General features: G+C 42.7%; 1 protein-coding gene across 2 annotated transcripts in view; it reads right to left on the reverse strand.

Annotated features, from left to right (window-relative positions):
• The window catches only part of SNX1 (sorting nexin 1), a 40,334-nt gene that overhangs the window by 3,410 nt on the left and 13,679 nt on the right, over positions 1–23,245 (reverse strand). For both annotated transcript variants that reach the window (XM_054716156.1, XM_054716155.1), the window contains exons 2-11: positions 21,850–21,958; positions 13,654–13,781; positions 12,956–13,022; positions 9,267–9,310; positions 7,181–7,322; positions 6,467–6,545; positions 5,928–6,003; positions 3,260–3,373; positions 2,977–3,070; positions 1,721–1,926 (exon numbers count right to left, since the gene is read on the reverse strand). In XM_054716156.1, coding sequence (XP_054572131.1) covers positions 1,721–1,926; positions 2,977–3,070; positions 3,260–3,373; positions 5,928–6,003; positions 6,467–6,545; positions 7,181–7,322; positions 9,267–9,310; positions 12,956–13,022; positions 13,654–13,781; positions 21,850–21,958 — 1,059 coding nt within the window. The remainder of the gene's footprint in view (positions 1–1,720; positions 1,927–2,976; positions 3,071–3,259; positions 3,374–5,927; positions 6,004–6,466; positions 6,546–7,180; positions 7,323–9,266; positions 9,311–12,955; positions 13,023–13,653; positions 13,782–21,849; positions 21,959–23,245) is intronic.

The following is a 23,245-nucleotide window of genomic DNA, read 5'->3' on the forward strand; positions in this document are numbered from 1 at the left end:
CAACAGATCTTTAAACACTTAAAGCCCCCATAGGGACATAGTGCTATCACCCCATCCATATACTCAATTGCTCTAGGCTATCAAGTGCCCAAGAAGCTCCCTAAAATCCACTTGCTGGTTTTCCCTGGTTCTAGTCACTTGCCCACAATCAAGATTTCCAGAGGACAGTTGTTGCCTAACCAAACCATCCCACATCCCCACTGTCTTTGCTTCCAGAGACTGTCTGGGGTCAGCCTCTCGGCCCTGTTCCATTTGCTCCTCTTCCTGGCACACTAAGTTCCCTGGAGGTTTTCGAGGTACAGGGCTTTGCCGAAACTTGAACCTCAGGGAGTGAGATGCCACCAAATTTACTTTCCCCAGCAGTGCCACTAGGATCACTTGAAATTTCTTAACAGCTCAAAGTCAAAGAATTAGGTAAAGGGTGACCTCATACCCAAGTAAGACTCAAGCCTAACCCCAGGGCTCACAGCGGCACAGCCCACCTTCAGGGGAGGGGAGAGGAGAGGAAATCTGCTCCCTCTCTATTCTCACCACCAGCTCACGGCCATGAGGAGGGCGGGCAGGGAAAGTCTCAGGGAAAAGCCCAGCTGGCAGCTCTGCGCCAAGGCCTGCTGCCCCAGCACCTGGAGCCCTCACCCCTGTCCACAGGGGCTCCCCCTGCCCAGACACCATATCCAACCTCTGCCCTCCAGGGCTCCCATACAGTGCTCCTCTCTGACAGGTTCCCCGGAGAGTGCTCTTCCCTGGAATGGCTCTCCAGTCTAAGCAGTCTGACCAGTTCTAACAATTCCAAAGCAGGTTATTTTTCCAGCTTCTTATCACTCTGGGTTAGCAAACCAAAAAGCAAAGTGACAGGACAATGAGCAGGCCCACAGAGGAAACGAGAGCCCTGGGAGCAGCTTGGCTCCTGACAGCACAGGAGCCTCTGCGCAGGGGGGTGGGGGGATGGGGAGTGAAGGTGGCTCCGTGGCGACTCGGCGGCTCGTTCATTCTGGGCCCAAGTCAGATCAGGGGCGGACTCAGGCCTTACAGGGCTCTTTCCTCTGTCTCGGGGATGTCATGCGAGAGCTAATCCCACTTCCCAGTGAAGCTTCCTCGGCTGCTCCGAGAGGTCATGGGAAACCAGTGTCCTGGCCACCAGGAGAAAGGGTGAGGTGCTTGACCGGAGGGGCAGGCTGCGGTGTTGTTACCAGTGTGGTCAGCACAGCACACAAAGGGCTCTGGTGACAAGCTCTCTCAGCCCCTGGGCACACTCCTCCATGCAATGCCAAGCTGGTTCTGTAGTTACCTGACTGCTCACATTGGAGGACAAGTGGAAGCCAGCAAGAGCTCTTACCAGGGCAGAGCCACCGCTTACTGTTAAGGAGGCAAAGACCAAAGGACTGAGGAAATGACTGCGCCAGGGCACCGTGACATAGCCTGGCTTGAAAGGAGCCTGAGGACACAGTCCAGCTTCAATAACAAGGAGGGGCCTACTGGGAATTCAGGAGAGGTCTTTTCTCCTAATGCATTTAAAAAACTGGCTGTGGGCCTCAAAATGACTTAGCAATAACTAGCTAACAGTTAAACGGATTTCTTGGTTCACAGGATGCCTTCTCTCTTGAGAATAGAAAAGGTTTCGGCTATTTTGAAGTATAATGAATGAAACTCTTTTGGGAAGGGGAGAGCAAAGGGAAGACAAATGAAGTCAGGGGAGGAGAAAGAGGAAACAGAAGCTTACTCGGACTATGGCCAGGAGGCGAATGTAGTCGCTCAGGAGCTCGGCAAGGAGGAAGAAGTCACTGTTGGCCTGTTCTTGGTGGAGCTGCTCAACTTTTTCTTCCACCTCAGCCAGCTGGGAGAGCGCCCGTGACAAGGCCGTGTTGTCCTCTGAGCTCCCAAGCATGGCTAGACTCTTTGCAAACTGGGCCGTGTTCAGCGCTAGCTCTGGAAGGAGGAAGACAGCAGAGGCTCTTATCTCACAAGGAAAAGGGAGAAGTCAAAACAAAACAAAATAAAAACAACAAAAAAGGGACAAGTCAGCTGGTGCCTGGGGTGTCTCAGCAATGCTGCCCCTGCTTATTGGGCTACTGTGGGCTTTGCAACCCAGTCACAGCACACTCACGGTATTCAGAAAGTGAGGGAATGCAGCTTGGCCACAAGAATAGGGAGAGGCACCTGCTAGCATGAGTTTCACTAGCTGGGTCTCCCTGGAAAAAGCAGCTCCACTATTCCTGAAGAGCCAGAGGCCAGTTAATACAAACGGGCCAAAGGAGCGATTCTGTTTATGCTAGAGCTCATGGTAAGAAGCCTGTCTACATGAGAGTGAATGCTGTCACACGGCACAGTCTTGCATATTCTAAAGCAGGACAAACTTTTTATGTGAAGGACCATATATTTTAAGCTTTGCAGGCCACATATGGTCTTACATGCTTTTAAAAAAATTCATCCTTTAAAAATGTAAACACCATTCCTAGCACAGCAGTAGGCCCTGGGCCAACCCTTGCAATGGTCTCATTCTAATGGTTTTTGCCTCTTTAGGTTTCTGTTGATCCAGCATGCTTAAGGCAGAAAAGGAAAGCATTCAAACTTGGCAAAATTCACTAGCTCCTAAGCAAATCTCACTAAAGAAAAAATGAGAAAGGGTTAGGAGACATATCTGGTTTCCCTACCTTTACAAATTGCTCATTTGACCAGGTAGCTAAAGTCTGTAATATAATTTTGTGGATATAAGCCACCAACTCAAATCATACCAACAGAAGCCCACGTCCCAGGTCTAGCTGTACCTGGGACGGCTCCCCCCCAGGTAGAAAGTACAATGCCCACAGTGACTGAGTCATATTTCTTGCCATGGAAAAGGCATATCTTTTCCATCGGAACATCAGGACCAGGTGGGCAGAGAATTGCAATGTGAGTGGCTGAGAGGCTTAGGAACAGCATGCCCTCCCATGAGACATCAATTTCCCCCGGCTCCAAGTGCATTTCAGAGGTTGTTACCTTTCCTATGGTTGACTAGAGTTTCTACAACAGCATGCAGTTTCCGTAAGCGCTGCTCCTCACACTCTACCTCCTGGAGCTTCTCCTCAAACCACTGAAACACACAAGCCCAGAGCTTTAATGGAAGCTATTCACATAGGTACAGCACATTCTTTCCTTAGCAGTTTTTAAAAAGGAACTGAATTATTTTAAAAAGAAAGTCTCTAATTTCAGAAATTTCAGGATTCCTCAGGGCTTCCAATCTGTAAGCCTGAGGGAGTAGGGGCAGCACAGGGCTACTCACAATGTCTGATTCATTCATCTTGATGGTCATTTTGCTAACTGCATCTGTGGCTTTGTTGAACATCTTGAGGAGACCAGCGCCACTCAATGTCTGGGTACCCACAGCGCGTGGCAGCTACAAGACCAAGAAGGCGGGATGGCAAGTTATCTGCTGCCCCTATTTTAGGTTCAGAAGAATTAGTATCTATCAGATGGCATGCCCAAAATGTGCCAAACAAATTATTTGAACTGTAGATTGTTGTTTTCAAAGGCAGACAAATCTATAACCAGCATGTACAGAAAGAAAAATCAAAGGCCCATGCTAAACAGAATCAGCAACATTTTCTGCTTTTGATATTGTATGCAGAAAGCAGTGTGTGAACGTTGTGGGGCCAGGTGACCTCATGTTGAGATTGCTCACTCAGGCATGAAGTGCTTAAATACCAAGTATGCTTTTGTCAAAAGTCAAAAGTTCCTTTGGATTAGCATACTCTGCACACACCTGGACTTAAGGTCTTGAAAGTCTTTGAAGTTGTGCTCTGATTCTATTTGGATTTTCCTCAGTGATTAAAGATCCAAGGACAGGAACATTATTTATTCAGATTGAGGCTATGTTTAGTGATGATCTAATTAGGCAAAACAAAAAAAGCCAAATATTTATAACAATTTGATTGGTTCTGTCTTTCAGAACTTTCCTAAGACATGGAAGGGATGCTGAAAAATCTATATATACAGCATACCATAATGAAAAATTAGATTTTGGACACTTCGAAAATGTAATTCTCAATATGACACTATTTTGCCGCCCCCCCCCCCCCCCGCCCCCCCTTCACACACACATTTGGCTATATCTGGAGGTAATTTTGGTTGTTAAAACTGGGAAGGGGGTTGCTACTGGCATCTAGTGGATAGAGCTGTACAATGCATGGACAGCCCCCACAACAAAGAATGATCCAGCCTGAAGTGTCCCCAGTGCCACAGCGTACACAAACCCTGCTCTAGGGGAACAAAGTGAGGTAAGTGGGTGAAATGGAAGAATGGACTTAGGAATCCCAGAGGAGGAGTGAAAAGATTTAAAGCGTCAGACAGAATTTTTAATTAAAAAGTTACATTTTGGGTGGGGGGGGTGGGGGTGGGGAGGAGACCCATATACTTAGTAGCACTTTATTTACTAGAATACTAGATACTACATGCAAATTAAAAATTAAAAAATAAAAACAAAATGAAAAATACAAAATATAGTCCTGTCCTTTCATTTATTTCCTTCTAGTTTTCTTTCCTATAAGATACAACATTATTTTATTATAGTGGGTTTTTTTTTAATCCTCGCCCGAGGATATTTTTCCACTGCTTTTTCTTTAATATATATTTTATTGATTTTTTTACAGAGAGGAAGAGAGAGGGATAGAGTTAGAAACATCAATGAGAGAGAAACATCGATCAGCTGCCTCCTGCACACTCCCTACTGGGTATGTGCCCGTAACCAAGGTACATGCCCCTGACTGGAATCGAACCTGGGACCTTTCAGTCTGCAGGCCAACGCTCTATCCACTGAGCCAAACCGGTTTCGGCTCCATTGCTCTTTAAAAAGTATATATATATTTTAATTGATTTCAGAGAGGAAGGGAGAGGGAAAGAGAGATAGAAACATCAATGATGAGAGAGAATCATTGATCGGCTGCCTCTTGCACACCCCCCACTGGGGATTGAGCCCGCAACCCAGGCATGTGCCTTTGGCTGGAATAGAACCCAGGACCCTTCTGTTCCTGGGCTGACACTCTATCCACTGAGCCAAACTGGTTAGGGCTCCATTGATTTTTAGAGAGAGAATGGAATAGAGAGGGAAAGACAGAGAGAAATATTGATGTGATAGAAGCACATCAATTGGTTGCCTCCTGCATGCACCCTGACCAGGGCCTGAGCCAGGGAGGAGCCTGCAACCAAGGGACATGCCCTTGACCAGAATAGAACCTGGACCCTTTGGTCTGCAGGCCTACGCTCTGTCCACTGAGCCAAACCGCTAGGGCTCTAGTGTTTCTTTTGGTCCTTAATGACTCACATATTTTTACACCTGTATTTTCATGCTGTTTCATGTTTCACTTTTTATCATTTTCATATATGCTTCCAGCAAATGTATAGAAACATTTCTGTAAACTTTGTTTATGATGAGAATAAAGTACTTGCTGTATTGATAAGTTTTACTTAATTCTTCAATTGTTAGCAACTGGGCTGTCTCCAATTTCTCACAATCGTGAATAGCCTACACATAGCCTGTAAAAAAAAGACTGTTCACTTGAATCAACACTTTTGCTACATGGCAGTTCTGTGGTTTGTGGTAACTGGTTTTGAACCAATGCCACTCAGCTCCTGGCACAAAAAAATGTATTCAATTTGAGCCAAGTAGTAACCTATGAAAGACATGCCAAGGACTTGCCAAATAGATCACTGTGTTGATCCAGTAAGAAAACTAGATTGCAGTGTGACCTCTACAACCAGTTGCTTTTGACTAGAGGCAGAGTTTCTTTTCTGTCAAAGGCTGAAAAATAGTTGTCACTCTTAGGTGTTTACAAAGTAGGATATAGTCTGGTACTAGCCTATATGAATGTTAAGTGTTCAAATATTCATTGAATGAACTAGTTTCATTTTGCTAGGGACAGCGATCAATGAAATTCAGTCTGTACAATACTAACCTCTTCTTTTTCCAAGAACTCCCTGACATCAGGGTCCTGTAACATGGTAGGGTGGTTCACAATCCTCTGGAGGTACCTGTGGGGTAAGCAGTCATCTGGTTAGTCAGGCTGGCCTCCCTGGTTCGGAGTGTCACAGAGTGCCGGCAGGGTTGCACTGTCTGTCATTACTTTAAAATACTCTCAGGTGAGGCGCTTAAGTATAACTCTGCTTGTAAGCACATTCAAGTTCATGCTCTTCACATTTCTAAAAGGGGAAGAGAAATAACTGGTCAGAAAGAGACCTCAGTTATTCATATGTGACTGCCCAAGGAGAGGAGGACTGCCTGCCTACTCAGGATGGGGAAAAAAAGATGGTCTGTTCCTGAGCTGAGCAGGTAAGAGACTTGGGGGAAGTTAGGCATACTATGAAGGTGTGAGTCTTTCATTCACCCACGTTTCTCATCTCTACTAACTCCAGCGAACATCTTACAATTGAGTCTAAGGTTTCAGCTTCTCACTAGTCCTCATGTAACTCAGGAAAATGGTTGTATGGCACTTACCTTTCTAGAGCAGCCCTCCGTTTTTCAAGAAATTCTGCAGAAGAGGAATCTTCTTTCCCAACTTTTACTTTTGTCATTCCTGGAATAGAATTGAAAAAGCAAAAACAATTAATCATCATCATGAAAAGAGTACACCTGTAAGAAAGCCCACAGGAGGAAAGGCAATGAGAATAGCACTGCGAAACAGAACCAAAGGCCACTTCTATGCCATGAGCACTAACAAAAGGTCCTTTACGCGAATCATTTGTGAAATTAGTCTTGAAGTGCTGAAGGATCTAAACTCTGGGACTTGCAGAGTCTATGTTTTCTAAAAGGGGGGCCCATGGGACTCTGAGTATAGATCAAACATCAACTGAGGATGATGGGAAGGTTCTTTCTCCTCAATCCCCATCCAATTTATATTTCAATTTGGAAGGAACAGCAATCATTTAAGTCTCCTAGATACCAACACACACACACACACACACACACACACACACACACACACACCTTACCTGTGGAAGCTAACACCATAATATGCTACAATACTCAAGGAAAGAGAACATGTCAAAACGTGCTATTTCTCTAGGCCTCCTGTGACTTATAGGAAAATACTGGAAATATTTCTTTTCTAACTACAAGACTCTACATTGTTATATGAAATAGTTTTGGTAGAAAACATATTGCCGAAGAATGCAAAGAAAACACCCAAGCAGAACTAAAGACCAGGCTTACCTATTAGGCTCTTCTCAGGTGGAGGAGGGACAATGAAGCCATTCTGAGAGTGTTTCTCTGAAAGCTTCTCATAAAGACCCAGAAAGTCACTAAATCTTCTTTTCACTGCAAACTGTTTACTTCTGAACATTGGTAGGCTCGTCTTGGGGACAGAAAAAACAGAAGGCAATGTCATTCCAAATAAGGAATGAAGGAGTATCTTGAAAGTTGTCCAGCTGACATCAAAGGCATTTATTTCCCAGATCCCTGTCTTAGCCATCTGGTAAATCACTTTCTCCAAGGCTGAGATTCTTAAATTTTGAGCTATAGTTACCTTTGGCTATCTGGAGTCTACGGAGCCCTTCTCAGAATAATTATTTTAAATGCATAAAATATATAGGATTACAAAAGGCAGCCAATTAAATTCAAGCATACAGTTTTATTCCCAGGTTAAGAACCCTTGCTCTAAGGAAACATGTTTAAGTCTAGTATAAAGCTAGAATTCCATGGTCACCTATAACCCATTCATCCTGCACTGACTTATTAAGGGTGTTAGCTGCTAGAATTAAAGCCGCCAAACTAAAGATAGACTAAACAGTGCTTCTAAGGGGGAGGATCAGATGAAATGTCTACGCTGTAGACACTTTAACCCCTAAGGTGTCACAGGATATAGAATTTATAGCGGACAGAGAAACAAGTAGCAGAGAGACAATATAAAGGAGACTTCTAGTAAAAAAGACTAGGCCTGCATGATGATGAGAGATCATTGAATACTCACCAGATAGGCAAACTTTAAGGAGATTAGCCTTGCCAATGATTAACAAGAAAGTGTATCAACAGGGACTTTTACACACTGCCAATGGGAGTATAAATTGGTGCAAAGACTAAGCTGTCTTCCTTCCCAACATTTGTATGACCCAGGGAAACTACTCCTGGCTCTATACCCTAGAGAAACTCTTCTGTGTGTTTACTAGGAGACTATGTAAGAATGTTCATAATTCATAACTATAAAAACAGCAAATATGCCAAATATCTATATATATATAAAAGTCTAAGTGACCATTACGACTGAATGACCGGAACAACCGGTCGACCAGTCGCTATGATGCACACTGACCACCAGGGGGCAGCTCCTGTTGAGAGTCTATCCCCTGATGGTGAGTGTGCTCCCACAGTCAGCCATCCCCCCGGCTGGCCAACCTCCCACGGTCCCTCCCCCCATCCCTGTCCCCAGTCGGCAGGCCCCTATCGGCCCTGATCGCTGGCCAGGCCTAGGGACCCCACCCATGCACGAATTTGTGCCTCTAGTTCACAACATAAAAACAGATAAGTATGTTATGCTATAATCACACAATAAACTGTAACTACACACAACATGGATGGGTTGAGAAACAATGCTAGTAAAGAAAGCACTATTTTCAGCATGACGCTATTTTTATGAAAATCAAGAACAGAGCAAAACAGTATATTGTTTAGGGATACACATATGAAGACTTTTTTTAATAAAGGAGCGACAACTCAGGAGAGTAGTCATCTCTAAGGTGTGAGGCAGGGATATGACAGGGAGAGACGCAGGTGGGATTCAATGGTACTCATCTTAAGAATGATGGTAGGTTCAGGGCTTCATATTTTATGCTTCATAACATGCATACAACATTGTGTAAGTTTTGTATGCATAAAGATTATATAAAAAAGGAAGACCAGACCTAAGGGCAAAAGGTTAGGGAAAGTATTAAAAGAAGTTCCACATAGCAAACCTGAGAAGAACGGACAATTTTTAAACAGGTGATATATAGTTTGGGGCAATCCACCAAACTAGCTCTAAGCCACATAGTTCCTCAGAGGGACAGAACTATATCAGATACACTACATGTCCTAATAAAACTTACAAAGTTTCACACTGAAATGTTAGCTCTCTGGAAGAAAAGTGGAAAGGTTCAGATGAGATTACCAAGAGGATGCAGGCTTGCTCCATTTTGAGGAAACTTGAAGGAAGATTTTGGCAAAGAAACTAAATAAATACCCAGAAATAATCTGAATGATGACCTTCTTGGTCTAAGCACCCAAGTCTATTAAGGTAGCCATCAGAAGGGTCACTTAGACTCACCTGTGTTGTAACTTTGTAGGCTACATAGGCATTCATACCATCCCCTGTGGGAGAACAAGAAAGCAATAGAGGATTATTCTGTAAACCAAAGCAGTGCTAACCTTGTTAACATTTAACCAGGAATCATAAGCTACAGGAGCCCTGTATAAGAAGGGAAACTTGTTTCATATCCAAGCTTTGTTGTATACTATTCTAAATTCAATTCCTACTTTGCCTCAGGGCTTTCGTGCATTTCATGCCCCATGGATGCTGGCTGGGCCCCAGTTTGAGTTAGACAAGAGTCAGTCCCCTGTTCAAAGCCAGGCTCCATTTATGCCCTCCACAAAGCAGCACTGGATACTGACAATCCATCAGTTGTTATCATGCCAATATTTGGGCTGGTTGCACACATCTGTCTAAAACCAAACAATTCTCTTGCTGTATCAAACAGGAGGAGGCAAAGGAAGCAACTGATGTAAAAGGAAACAAGTAGTTCTACCCTAAGCTAGCTCTGGGCTTGGTTTGCTCTTTCAGAAATACTGTCACGGCCCCTCCATTGGTGCTGGGGGACACTGACCTCTCTCATCGAACATGTTCACCCAGAGCAGAGGGCCTGGCCGGAAGAGACTTCAGCTGCCTGATGTCATACAAATCTCTCCTTCCTGGAGGAATTGTTTTTCTGAAACAGCCTTTGACTGTTAAATAATTTGGGATTCAAGCAATTGTTTTTCTCTTTATTAGTGTCCTGACCTAGGCCACTGAGGGACATAAAGGCACCACTGACTCCCTGAGCACTGAAAAGACATACATTGGACTGTAGACAGATACAGCTCTGATGCTTGGGGCTAGACTCTGGTGTTTGGTGTTGATTTTGTTCCTTTCCTCCCCACCCCTTGATTTCCCCCCACACCAAACAGGAAACCCAGGTCAACAATTACTACTTGCTTAACCTTCTGAACTGGTTGTGGGGTAAGGGCCCAGGGGAAGAAGGTGCAGTACTGGATCAGCAGGGTCACAACTTGGTTTCAGGGAGATGGCTGGAAAGTACACAAAGAAGCTGTGTACCTATATGGGAATAGAGGGCTTGCCTTCTCTATCTTGCCAGCCCCTAAAAGAGTTTGTATAAAATGGAAATCACATACTCAACTTTAAAAATTACTTTATACTGATTATTGCTGTTAGTTCTCTTCTAAACCACTCATACTGTATTGCCTAATATCACTAAGGATGCTTACCACTGATAAGAGGAAAAAGATATCTAGATTTACTTTATAGAAAAAGTCTTAAAAATTTCATTCACAGTCTAGCAGTCATAGTCAAATATCCAAAAGGTCAATCCCATAATCTACTGCCTTCAATTAAGAAAAGTCTAAGTGCACATATACAAAAAACACAGTAGCAGCCCTGGCCAGTTTGGCTCAGAGGATAGAGTGTCGGCCCATGGACTGAAGGGTCAGGGGTTCGATTCTGGTCAGGGGCACATACCTTGATTGGAGGCTCAATTTCTGGCCCTGGTTGGGGTGCATGCGAGAGGCAACCAGTCTATGTGTCCCTCTCACATCAATGTTTTTCTCTTTGTCTCTCCCCCTCCCTTCCACTATCACTAAAAATCAATGGAAAAATATCCTCTGGTGAGGATTAACACACACACACAAAAAAAACCCCACAGTAGCAAAGCAGGATCTTCAGACACTTTGCCTACATATCATCTGCTCTCACTGAGGAAATGTGTGAGGAAAGAGAAATACTTGCATGTACACAGAGAACTCACAAGATATAGAAATGGGCTAGCAAAACAGTAGTTTTAAATTTATGTTAATTTCCTAAATAATTTCAGAAAGTTGAAGATGGCATATGCAAATTACCAAGACTGAAAAAAGCATGTCCTGATAGAAGTAGGATTCTAATTTTATTTAATGTATGTGGAAATGAGAACCTCATGTTGAATAAACAGCCCACACAAATAAAAGGTGTTCCAATAAGATCAGGCCTTGAATATGAAAATGCTTTAAGCAGTTGGTTCTTGGCACCAACCTAAAGAGATGAAGACTTATCCTCAAAAGTGACTTGTATTTAAATAAATCTGACCCATGCTATGTTTAAAAAATGGGTTGAATTGTGTCCCCCATTCAGGAAAAAGATGTAGTGAAAGTCCTAAATCCCAGTATCTCAGAATGTGACCTTATTTGGAAATAGGTCTTTATAGAATTAATCAAGTGAAAATAAGGTCTATAGGCTGGGCCCTAATTCAATATGACTGGTGCTCTTTAAAAAAGGGAAATTTGGACATAAAAACAGACACACATTAAGGGAAAATGATGTGAAAACACCCAGAAAGAATGCCATGTGACAACGAAGGCAGAGATTGGAGTAATGCATTCACTGGCCAAGGAATGTCTGAGGCTCCCAGAGCGAGGAGAGAGCATGGAACAGTCCTTCCCTGCTTAGGGAGAATGGCCTCACCAATCCCATGACTTTAGACTTTTGCCCTCCAGAACTCAGAGAATTTATTTCTATTGCTTTAAGTCGCCTGTTTATCGTATTATGTTACAGAAACTCTAGGAAACTGATATACTCCCTTCCACTCCTGGTTCAAACATCAGGACTTTTAAATATTAAAACAATTAGTATTATTTACCCAAAATTTGTTTATCTTATTCTACCAAGTATTTAAAGCAGCTAATAACTACCTTAAAACCAATGTGCTTATAGAATATTCATCAACATCAGAGAGGCAAGAGAGAATTCTAAACATGTAACCCCAAGTCCCGGCTTGGCCATGGATCACATTGTGATCTGACAGAAAAGCTACAATTGGTCTTGAATTTCCTCTGTTGTTGGAGAGTGAAGTGTGTAAGATGCTCAAAAATATCTTACCAGTGCAACAGTCTAGGAAAAGTAAAACTCAACATTTTAACGACAAACTGTTTTGGTATAAAGTCTAACTAGATTTTATAAATTCCTGTTTCTAATTCAGCATAGACAGAAGGTTGGAAATTACATTTTCCACTTAACCGGAGGTTAGGAGGATAAGGCTCCCTATAGCATCTTCTGTAGGGATATACCTGGAACAAGGGAAGTTGAGGCCTGTTGCTCTCTGCTCACTAATAGCTTTCACAAGCTTGGGACATGGAGAGGTTATTCCAAAAATCCAACTTCTGCCAAAGTTAAGTATTGTGTTTCCTGAAAATTTAATTTCAATTTGACCAAGATTCAACCTGGGTCTTTTACTCTTTACCTAAAATAGAGAGATGCAGACCTCCCCACTTCATTAGGACATCAAGAGTACATGATAAATGGTCTGTAACAAGAATTCCAAACTGCTTGAGGGAAAAACAAAGTCAGTATCCCCACAGTATAGAACATGTGTCTTTTTGGGTGTTTAAATGGGATTTATGAACTCAAAAGGAATGAAATGGTTTAATTAACTCTGTGGGAGAAGGAGATGTCTGGATTTTTAAAAAGGGATTCTAATAGTATTTGAAGTCTCTGATTTTTGTGCCTAAAGCCAAGAAAAACCTAAGTAAAGTACTGGGTAAATGACATTTCTGGCCTTAGAAGCATAGTAAGGAGTATAATTTTACAGGAAAGATAACGAGGAAGTACTTTACAATGGCTAGTTCAGTTCTGGACTTAACTATCTAGAAATAAGCTAACTATACTTTGCACAGCCACATCCTAACGTCACAAGGAGTCCCAAGTACACTTACCTATCTTCTCAGGATCAGTTATACCGACTGTCAAATCAAATTGGTCTTCCTGTTCTTCTTCCTCTAGCTTTTAAAGAGAAAACAATCATGAGACTTGATATAAAAAAGGCTATTAATTTTACCCTGTATTAATATTGTATCAATATAACATCAAGATTTATCTTTCTATGTATCAATGTTCAGTTGTCCATTCCCAACAATACCAATGAACCAACTTCCACAATTTTAAGTTGGGAAGCTGTTCAAAGGTCCTTGTTATATCTATTATCTTAAAACCTTATTTTGATCATAATGAATAATTGCTAGATTTTGGAAAGCTTGCCTCTGTCAGGCTAAGGAGGGGATGAAGAGACTATACTCTAGAACAGCGGTCCTCAAACTTTAAACAGGGGGCCAGTTCACTGTCCTTCAGACGGTTGGAGGGCCAGACTATAGTTTAAAAAAAACTATGAACAAATTCCTATGCACACTGCACATATCTTATTTTGAAGTAAAAAAACAAAACGGCAAAAACACCCGCATGTGGCCCGCGGGCCGTAGTTTGAGGACGCCTGCTCTAGAATATGGGAGCTTCAGACACTAAATATTTACTCAGGGTTCATACTCAACTTCAGACTGGCAACATAGTTCTAAACAAACACACACACGCACACACATACACATACACAAACACACACACAAACAGCATAGATTCTCACCTCCTCGTAGCTTTGCTGGGGCTTAGAAGAATTTGTGGCTTCCTGTGGAGGAAGAGATATGAGTGTTTTGGCCGGCACCTTCTTCTGATTATTCTGTGTGCTGTCCAGTGATAGCTCCACTGTGGCATCTAAAAATAGTTAATATTTTATAATGAAGGTTAATAATGGGTCTTTAATAGTTAAACTATTAAAGTTATTCAGTTCTATAGGCTGTGACAAGAATAAGAACAACCACTCTCAATACTCAGAGGTTCTCAGACTAAGAGAATAAGAATCATGAAATTTTTACATGTATAAAAGGGGAAGATGGTAAGGGAAGTATTCTTCTAGCACAAGCTTAATAGAGCCACATCTCTCATTTCTAAATAGAACTACTTGGCTACCCGCTCTTACATAGAATTTAGGCAAGAACCAGCTATCAAGTAAAAAGACTACACAGCCAAAGTAAGTGTGCCAATTTATTTTACTCTTAGAAATATTCCTTTAAAATCTTATACGGATCCTATTTATTCTTTTTAAAACACATATATGTTTTTATTGATTTTTTTAGGGAGAGAGGAAAGAGAGAGGGAGGGAGGGAGAGGGAGGGAGAGAGAGAGAGAGAGAGAGAGAGAGAGAGAGAGAGAGAGAGAGAGAGAAACATACACGTGAGAGGAAAAACATCAACATGAGATAGGCTGCCTCCCCACAACCCGGGCATGTGCCCTGACCAGGAATCGAAGTGGTGACCTTTTGGTGTATAGGATAATGCTCAACCAACTGAGTCACACCAGCCAGGGCCTATTATTCTTTTTATTAAAAAATATATTTTATTGATTTCTTACAGAGAGGAAGAGAGAGGGATAGAGAGTTAGAAACATCGATGAGAGAGAAACATCGATCAGCTGCCTCTTGCACACCCCCCACTGGGGATGTGCCCGCAACCAAGGTACATGCCCCTGACCAGAATCGAACCTGGGACCCTTAAGTCCGCAGGCTGACGCTCTATCCACTGAGCCAAACCGGTTTTGGCTGGGCCTATTATTCTTGTTATAATTGTTGTAAAAGAAGAATAATTTAGTTACCTACATTATAAGCCAATATGATAGAAAAGGCACATATACTGACAGTAAAAAAATATGACATAAAAGGAAAAGTAAGAAAAACTATAAACTAGAAAAAATGGACCCAATATACAAACATAGTAACACCTATGAAAAGGTCTATTTGCCACACCTGATGATGGTACTGTTGCTTTAGCACATTAAAAAAAATTTGATTTCAGAGAAAAGAAGGGAGAGGGAGAGAGAGATAGAAACATCAATGATGAGAGAGAATCATTGATTGGCTGCCACCTGCATGCCCCCTACTGGGGATCGAACCTGCAACCCTGGGCATGTGCCCTGACCAGAATCAAACCCTGACCTCCTGGTTCAACCACGAGCCACACGGCCAGGCATTTTTAGCACAATTTAAGAACTGTTCACAATTATAGTTATAGATCAACTTGCAAAGGTTAAGTTATGTTTAATATATGTGGTCCAAGGAGGATAAAAAGACGTGTAATATCTAAAAACTAGAGGCCTGATGCACGAAATTCGTTCAAGGGGCTCAACCCTCGCAGCTGCAGTGGCTGCCTCAGCTTAGTCTGGAAGGTCGTCCGGAAGGTCGTCTGGTCTAATTAGCATATTACACTTTTACTATTATTGATCTTTCTAATCAAAACAGTTTTACAAAATAGTGCTTAAGAGCTGCCTTTGTCTATCTGGGAAATTTCAGTTGAGCAGAACAACTCATTCTCTAAGTGACCTAGAGAGGATTCTTTTAAAAGAGCATTATGCACCATTTTTAGGCATCACAATTTTTTAGGCAAATTAAAAAAAAAAGCAATTTCAACTCAGAGCAATGGAGCTAGCAGTTCAAAATCTAAACAGCTCAGATTTTTTTTCTTTTTAATAAAAAACAAAGTAAATATCCATTTGGGTTTGGCTTGATCACTAGGTATTCAATTTTAGCCCTTAGGGAATTCAAAGAAAGTGGTTTCTTTTTCTTTTCTAGACTTTCATTTTGGAGCTAAAATGAAACCAGAGACAGGGGTCTATAAGACGTAACCAAATACTAGATCAATGTCCTAATCATGAAATGTGAATCGTGTCTACAAATAAGGTTGTCACACTGTTGGAATCCAGTCCCTATCAGGAAAAGAGTGGTAACATAATCTGACGCTGTGGGAGTACAAAACAAAAAAGTATACATAAGAAGTTAGGATTCTTTGAAACAAGCACCAGCTGAAGTATGTTTAAGATATTCACATCATGCAGGCCCCACACAAATAATTAAGTTAACAAATGTGTTTGGAAATGAAACAGGAGGTGCTTCTTATTTAAAACCCTTGGCTTATTGGAGTGCTACTAAGAGCTCTCTGAAGAGCTGTGGCATTTCTATTGAAATTCATGTGACAAAGATATAAAAACTTACATGCTTCTTTCTCTGTATTCTTTCTCCCCCTTTCTCTTTTTTTGTTTGTTTTGTTAATTCTCATCCAAGAATATTTCTTCCATTGATTTTTTTTAGAGAGAGTGGAAGGGAGGGGGAACAAACAGAGAGAAAGAGAAACATTGATGTGGGAGAGACACATCCATTGGTTGCCTCCCACACATGTTGGGTCCTGGGGATCAAGCCTGCAACTGAGGTATGTGCCCTTAACCAGAATCAAACCCAAGACCCTTCAGTCCGAAGGCCAACACTCTAACCACTGAGCCAAACTGGCTAGGGCTCCCCCCTGTACTCTTGCTAAGAGTGATGGAAAAGCCGTTGGCTACACCACAGATACTCTGATCATCACTAATCATGTAGAAAATATATAATAATTTAAATTTCCAGTCAATACCTAAAACATCTTGAGAAGTTGACTCAAGTCCTAAACTAAGTGTCTCACTGTAAGCATTCCTTTCTGTATTTTATGATTTTTTTTCTTAGTAGTGAGGCAGGTATTAGCTGCTTATGAAAGTAGCAGGGGAATTAAGTAAATCAGAATTCTCATTAGTAATAAATATGTCCCTAATAAAGATCTTCTATATGTTCATGAAAATAAAATACAACCATTGGGGCTATCAGTTGCATTAAAATTTCAGGTCTTCTTAAAAGGAAAGATCATATAAATGTTAAGGTCCCAAAGATAGAAAAACCTTCTTTTCTACCTGTCATATATCTAAAAATAGTTAATTATTTTGCATTTCTCTTCCAGAAACTGTATCCAAAAAAATAATCACTCCCAGAATGAATAAATAGTGTACACTTTAAGTTTCAGAGATGAAAGGAACAGGAAATACTTCTGAATCTTTATAGACCTTCTTCTAACCTCTTCTTCCCATTTCTCTTTTAAATTTCCTAGCAGAATTCTAATGTGAGTCTTCCCAGAATCTTACCCTCCACACTCTCATCTTGCCCCTTCCTCACCCTTCTCTACTTTAAGGATACCATTCCCATGGCAGCTTCAACCTCTACGAAGAGGTTCTTCCAGTTCTTCCCTCTTATCCCAGGGAGAGCACCACAGTTCAAATCCCCTCCTGGGCATTTCCCTTTGCATTTCAGATTTAAATATCTAAAACTCTCACTCAATTTCCTCTCAAAGCCAGTTTCTTCTTTGGAATATAGTTCTCCAACAGTACCATTTTCTTCTCAGTCCTTAGACTGAAACCTTTAACTCTGTCTTTCAATCCTGATTTTTGGACACTTGGTATGTCCAATCACCAACACGAGAATTTGTTGATTTCTCTATCTTTTTTTAAAAAAATAAATCTTTATTGTTCAGATTATTACAATTGTTCCTCTTTTTTCCCCTTATAGCTCCCCTCCACCCGGTTCCGACCCCACCCTCTGCCCTTAACCTCCCCCCTCCACTGTCCTCATCCATAGGTGTACGATTTTTGTCCAGTCTCTTCCAGCACCCCCAACACCTCTTTCCCCCCAAGAATTGTCAGTCCACTCCCTTTCTATGCCCCTGATTCTATTATATTCATCAGTTTATTCTGTTCATCAGATTTTTAATTCACTTGATTTTTAGATTCACTTGTTGATAGATATGTATTTGTTGTTCATAATTTTTATCTTTACCTTTTTCTTCTTCTTCCTCTTCTTAAAGAATACCTTTCAGCATTTCATATAATACTGGTTTGGCGGTGATGAACTCCTTTAGCTTTTTCTTATCTGTGAAGTTCTTTATCTGACCTTCAATTCTGAATGACAGCTTTGCTGGGTAGAGTAATCTTGGTTGTAGATTCTTGCTATTCATCACTTTGAATATTTCTTGCCACTCCCATCTGGCCTGCATAGTTTCTGTTGAGAAATCAGCTGACAATCGTATGGGTGCTCCCTTGTAGGTAACTAACTGTTTTTCTCTTGCTGCTTTTAATATTATCTCTTTGTCTTTTGCTCTTGGCATTTTAATTATGATGTGTCTTGGTGTGATCCTCTTTGGATTCTTTTTGTTTGGGGTTCTCTGCGCTTCCTGGATTTGTAAGTCTATTTCTTTCACCAGGTGGGAGAAGTTTTCTGTCATTATTTCTTCAAATAGGTTTTCAGTATCTTGCTCTCTCTCTTCTTCTGGCCCCCATAATTCAGATGTTGGTACGCTTGAAGTTGTCCAAGAGGCTCCTTACACTATCTTCATATTTTTGGATTCTTTTTTCTTTTTGCTTTTCTGGTTGGGTTTTTGCTTCTTTGTATTTCAAAACTTTGACTTGATTCTTGTGATCCTCTAGTCTGCTGTTGGATCTCTGTATATTATTTTTTATTTCAGTCAGTGTATGCTTAATTTCTAGTTGGTCCTTTTTCATATCTTCGAGGGTCTCGCTAAATTTATCGGCCTTTTCTAGAAAATTCTTGAAAAACATTATAACTGTGGTTTTGAACTCTATATCCAGTCGTTTGCTTTCCTCCATTTCTTTCATTTGTGACCTGTTTCTTTGTCTCCACATTTTGGCCGCTTCCCTGAGTTGATAGAGTGGCTTTGTGTGCTAGGTGTCCCATAGGGCCCAGTGGCTCAGCCTCCCCAGTTACCTGAGGTGGACACTCTTGGTGCACCCCTTTGTGGGCTGTGTACACAGTCTTGTTGTAGTTAAGCCTTGATTGTTGTTGGTATCACTGGGAGGAATTGACCTCCAGGCCAACTGGCTGTGAGGATCACCTGTGTCTACAATGGGAGGATTTCTGTGCTAGAGACACCCTTATGAGATAAGACTTGCTTCAGTGGGGCTTTGGTGCTCACTGAGTCTGCCCCTGAGTGTGTCTCTTATGGATCTGAGGAGTTGTAATCTGGATGGTCCCACTCTGACCCCTGGGCACACTGGCTCTTGGATCTCCAAGGAGGTGCTAATTTAGCCTCTGCCTGAGGCCACCCAGCAGGAGCTACGGAGAGATCTGCAGATTTCTCTTCTTTGTTTGGGTTTTGGAGGTGCCCAGATAAGGCCCAGCTGTGAAGCAATGCAAGCTGCTGTGGGGCTTTGGACCTTCTTTTGGATGTTCTGGGTCTCACTGACTCAGCTACAGTTTGTTAGGTAAGTTTAGAATTCAAAGGACCAAGCCATTCACATGCAAAAGCCTCTGCTCTCAGCTTGGATGGGGCGGAGTCTCAGGGCAGAGTAAACAGCAATGGCTTTGTGGGGTGGGATCTCAGGGTGGAGCAAACAGCAATGGCTTCCCGTCAACCCTGCCCTAACCTTTTGCACTCGGATGTGGAGTGTGACTCGACACGGTTAGCATTAGAATAAAGGAATCAAGAAAAAAGCAAGCGAGTGCAAAGGGTTAAGAGGCCCCTGGGTCTCAGTGTCCCGTGGTAATTGCTGCAAGCACCTCTGAGAGAAAGCTGCCCTTGAGTTTTGCCCGCTGCCAGATAGTCCAGTTTCTCCCCGTATAAGTCTGGGTCCCCAGAGTCTTGTCCGGAACTGGAGTTCAGAGCAGTTGGGAGCTTTTGTCTCCCTCCCAATTGAGAAAGCCAGCCGCGTACACAGTTGCCAGCCCTCTCCGTGCGCACACCTCCGTACCTCTGCCTTCCGCAGCTCCTGTGTGTCTCAGTGTGCTTTTCTTTTTCATTCTAGTTGTAGAATTTCCACTCAGCCAGCCTTCCTGTGGTTCTGGATGATGTCCGTTTTGTCTTTTAGTTGTAGTTTTGAAATTGTTGTGCGAGGGAGTAGTTTAGGTGTTTACCTATGCCACCATCTTGGTTTCTCCTGATTTCTCTTTTGAAAAGTTTTTATCTTTCCCTTCCTACTTCCATCACCTTATTTTTGCTTTGTCATTTCATTCTTGAACTAATTTGTGAATACCTTCTGAAGTTTCCAATCTTTGTCCACTACAATCCATTTTATATAATAACTAGTGGCCCGGTGCATGAAATTCGTGCACATTAAAAGGGAATTAATTAGAGGAAATATTTTAATATTGCTATTTGCCCTTTCTGTATAATAGAAGTGTCAGAGATTAAAGAAAATTAGTAAAATGTATATGAAAATCTCCCTCCTGTCAGAGTCTGGGGCACGCTGCAGGACCCAGAGTCAAGTTCCCGCCCACCCGCACGTGCCTCGAAATCATGCAAGACCCAGACCCAGCCAGCCCCACCCCTGTCAAGCCCTGCAGGGCGGGGATGCAGCCTCAGGTACCCTGGCCTGGCGCCAGGCGGGGGGCGCAGCCTCAGGTCCCCTGGCCGTGGCATGATGACCATTTGCATATTAGCTCTTTATTATATAGGATTATATAGGATTCCACTAGATCAATCTTCCGAAAACATTATGTTGCCCATATTCAACATTGCCAATGGCTCTTAATTGGCCCTAGGATGAAAATTCAACAGCTTCAAGATTAAGAAATCCCCATTCTATACCAGTGTTTTTCAAACCACAGATTATGTCTCATTTGGTGAATTGTGAAATCGATTCAATGGGTTGCAAATGTCATTAAGAGAAATAATAAAAAATTTCAGATTGTATTGAAAGTTGTAAGGGAAAGTAATTTAATAAAACTTGTTTCAGATTTATATCTATCTTTATTATAAAAACCCAGTGGCCCTAACACTGTAATGACCAAAGACCGGTCACCAGGAGGCTGCATGCGAGGCAAGGCGCATGTGGGTGGGTGGGGCTGCGTGCGTGGCAAGGTGTGCGCAGGTAGGCGGGGACTTGACTCTGGGTCCCACGGTATGGCGGAACTTGACTCTGGGTCTTGTGGTGCAGCAGGACTTGGGGGAGTCCCGTGGCGCGGCGGGGTCTGGGGTCCCGGGTCTCGCGTGATTTCCCGTGGGTCTGGGTCTCACACGATTTCGTGCGCTGGGTCACTAGTATATATACAAAAGCCTAAGCAACCGTTATGACCACTCAACTGGTCGCTATGATACACACTGACCACCAGGGGTCAGATGCTCAACGCAGGAGCTGCCCCCTGGTGGTCAGTGCACTCCCACAGCCAACCTCCCATGGCTGGCCAACCTCCGGTAGTCCCTCCCCCCCGGCAAGGCTGGCCCCGATTGGCCCCGATCGGGACTGGGAGAGATGGCCCTGATCGTCTCTAGTAAGTGCGTGTGTGTGTGTGTGTGTGTGTGTGTGTGTGTGTGTGTATTATATTTTTTTAAAAAAATACTTTTTTTGATTTCAGAGAGGAAGGGAGAAAGAGAGACAGAAGCATCAATAATCAGAGAGAACCACTGATTGGCTGCCTCCAGAATGCCCCCCACTGGGGATTGAGCCCACAACCAGGGCATGTGCCCTGACAGTGAATCGAACTGTGACCCCCTGGTTCATAGGTCAATGCTCAACCACTGTGCCATGCCAGCCGGGCAGTACATATATATTTTGGATGATGACAATAAAATATATTTCTTACTATAAGTCTTGGTCATAAAAGTCTAAAGCCACTGCTTTAGTCTGATCTCCGACCTCTCTGAGCTCCCATGCCTCAGTATGTCTATCATTCTTCTGGTCACATTATATTACTATTTAATAGTTTGTCTAACTGACGTTCTTAAGTAAATATATATTTATGTTTTATTCCCTAAACCTGTAAGAATCTTGATGGCATGGACTGTGTTTTATATATTTTGAATCCTTCACAATCCTAGTTATGCTGCCAATATGTAGATATATTTTTTCTTAGAGGAAAGGGGGAAGGTTACTTTAACTCAGTAATTTAAAAGATCCCTAGTACAAGTGTTGAGTCCATACTTGCCTGCAAAGAGATCCTGTGGCTCTTGATCTTGTTCCTCATGGATTCCATTTTCTTTGGAGCCACTGCTGATAGGAAAGGAAGTAATTCTCTTTGGATACTGGGGGTTACTCTAAAAAAATAAAAGAGAAGAGATACTCTGAATAAGACAGTACCATTAAAAACAAACGTATAAAGTGACTTCTGTGGTTTTTTTTTAGCAGAATATTTATTCTGGCTCTGGATGGGTAACTCAGTTGATTAGAGCATTGTCCTGATATGCCAAGGTTTGATGCCGGTCAGGGCACATACAAGAATCAACCAATCCTGCCCTGACCGGTTTGGCTCAGTGGATGGAGCGTTGGCCTGCGGACTGGGGAGTTCCGGGTTCGATTCCAGTCAAGGGCATGTACCTTGGTTACGGCACATCTCCAGTGGGGGGTGTGCAGGAGGCAGCTGATTGATGTTTCTCTCTCATCGATGTTTCTGGCTCTCTCTCCCTCTCCCTTCCTCTCTGTGGAAAATCAATAAAATATATTTTTAAAAAAAATCAACCAATCCTACATAATAAAAGCCTAATATGCAAATTGTCCCCTTGGGCCATCTTTCGACCAGGAGTTCGACTGCTTGCTATGACGTGCACTGACCACCAGGGGGTGGCGCGAAACATGGTGGGCATTGGTGACATGGCATTGGCAGCAGTGGAGGCACTGCCAGCCCCAATGGGCCCCAATGAGAGCAGGATCATGGCAGGGTGGTGGAGCAGGTAAGCAAGCGGCACCAGGCCAAGGCAGGTGTGAATGGGGGCCCAATCGCCCTGCCGATTGCCCTGCAGATGGCGACCAGTGGCGGCGGTGGGGTGTGGGCCACTGCCCAGCTCCCAGGCACTGAGGGAGCCGGGCAGGGGGCCTGGCCCTGATCAATTGCCCAGCAGGCGGGATGGTGGAGCAGGTGAGGGGGTGGCGCCAGGCCAAGGCAGGGTATCAGGCGGGGATGCGGGGCTGCGAGGCCAGGGGTGCAAGCTGGTGCTGCGAGGCTGAGGTTGAGAGCTGGGGTCCAATCTCTGCAAGCTACCCCGAGGAACTACACCCATGCATGAATTCGTACACCAGGCCTCTAGTTAATAAATAAGAGGAATAAGAAATTGATGTTTTTCTCTCAATATATAAAATAAATAAATAAACATATATTTTTTAAATTAAAAAAATGCAGCCTGCAGACAGGTTCTGTGCCTTCAAGTCTCTGGATCATTGTTTTTTTTACTTTCTTAAAAAAATTATATATATATACTTTTAATTTTTTGTTGTTGTTGTTAATCCTCACTTGAGGATATTTTTCCAATTGATTTTTAGAGAGAGTGGAAGGGAGAGGGAGAGACTGAGGGAAACACTGATGTGAGAGAGACACATCAATTGATTGC

The sequence above is a fragment of the Eptesicus fuscus genome, chromosome 5 (assembly GCF_027574615.1).
Source record: "Eptesicus fuscus isolate TK198812 chromosome 5, DD_ASM_mEF_20220401, whole genome shotgun sequence".
Lineage (NCBI taxonomy): Eukaryota > Metazoa > Chordata > Mammalia > Chiroptera > Vespertilionidae > Eptesicus > Eptesicus fuscus.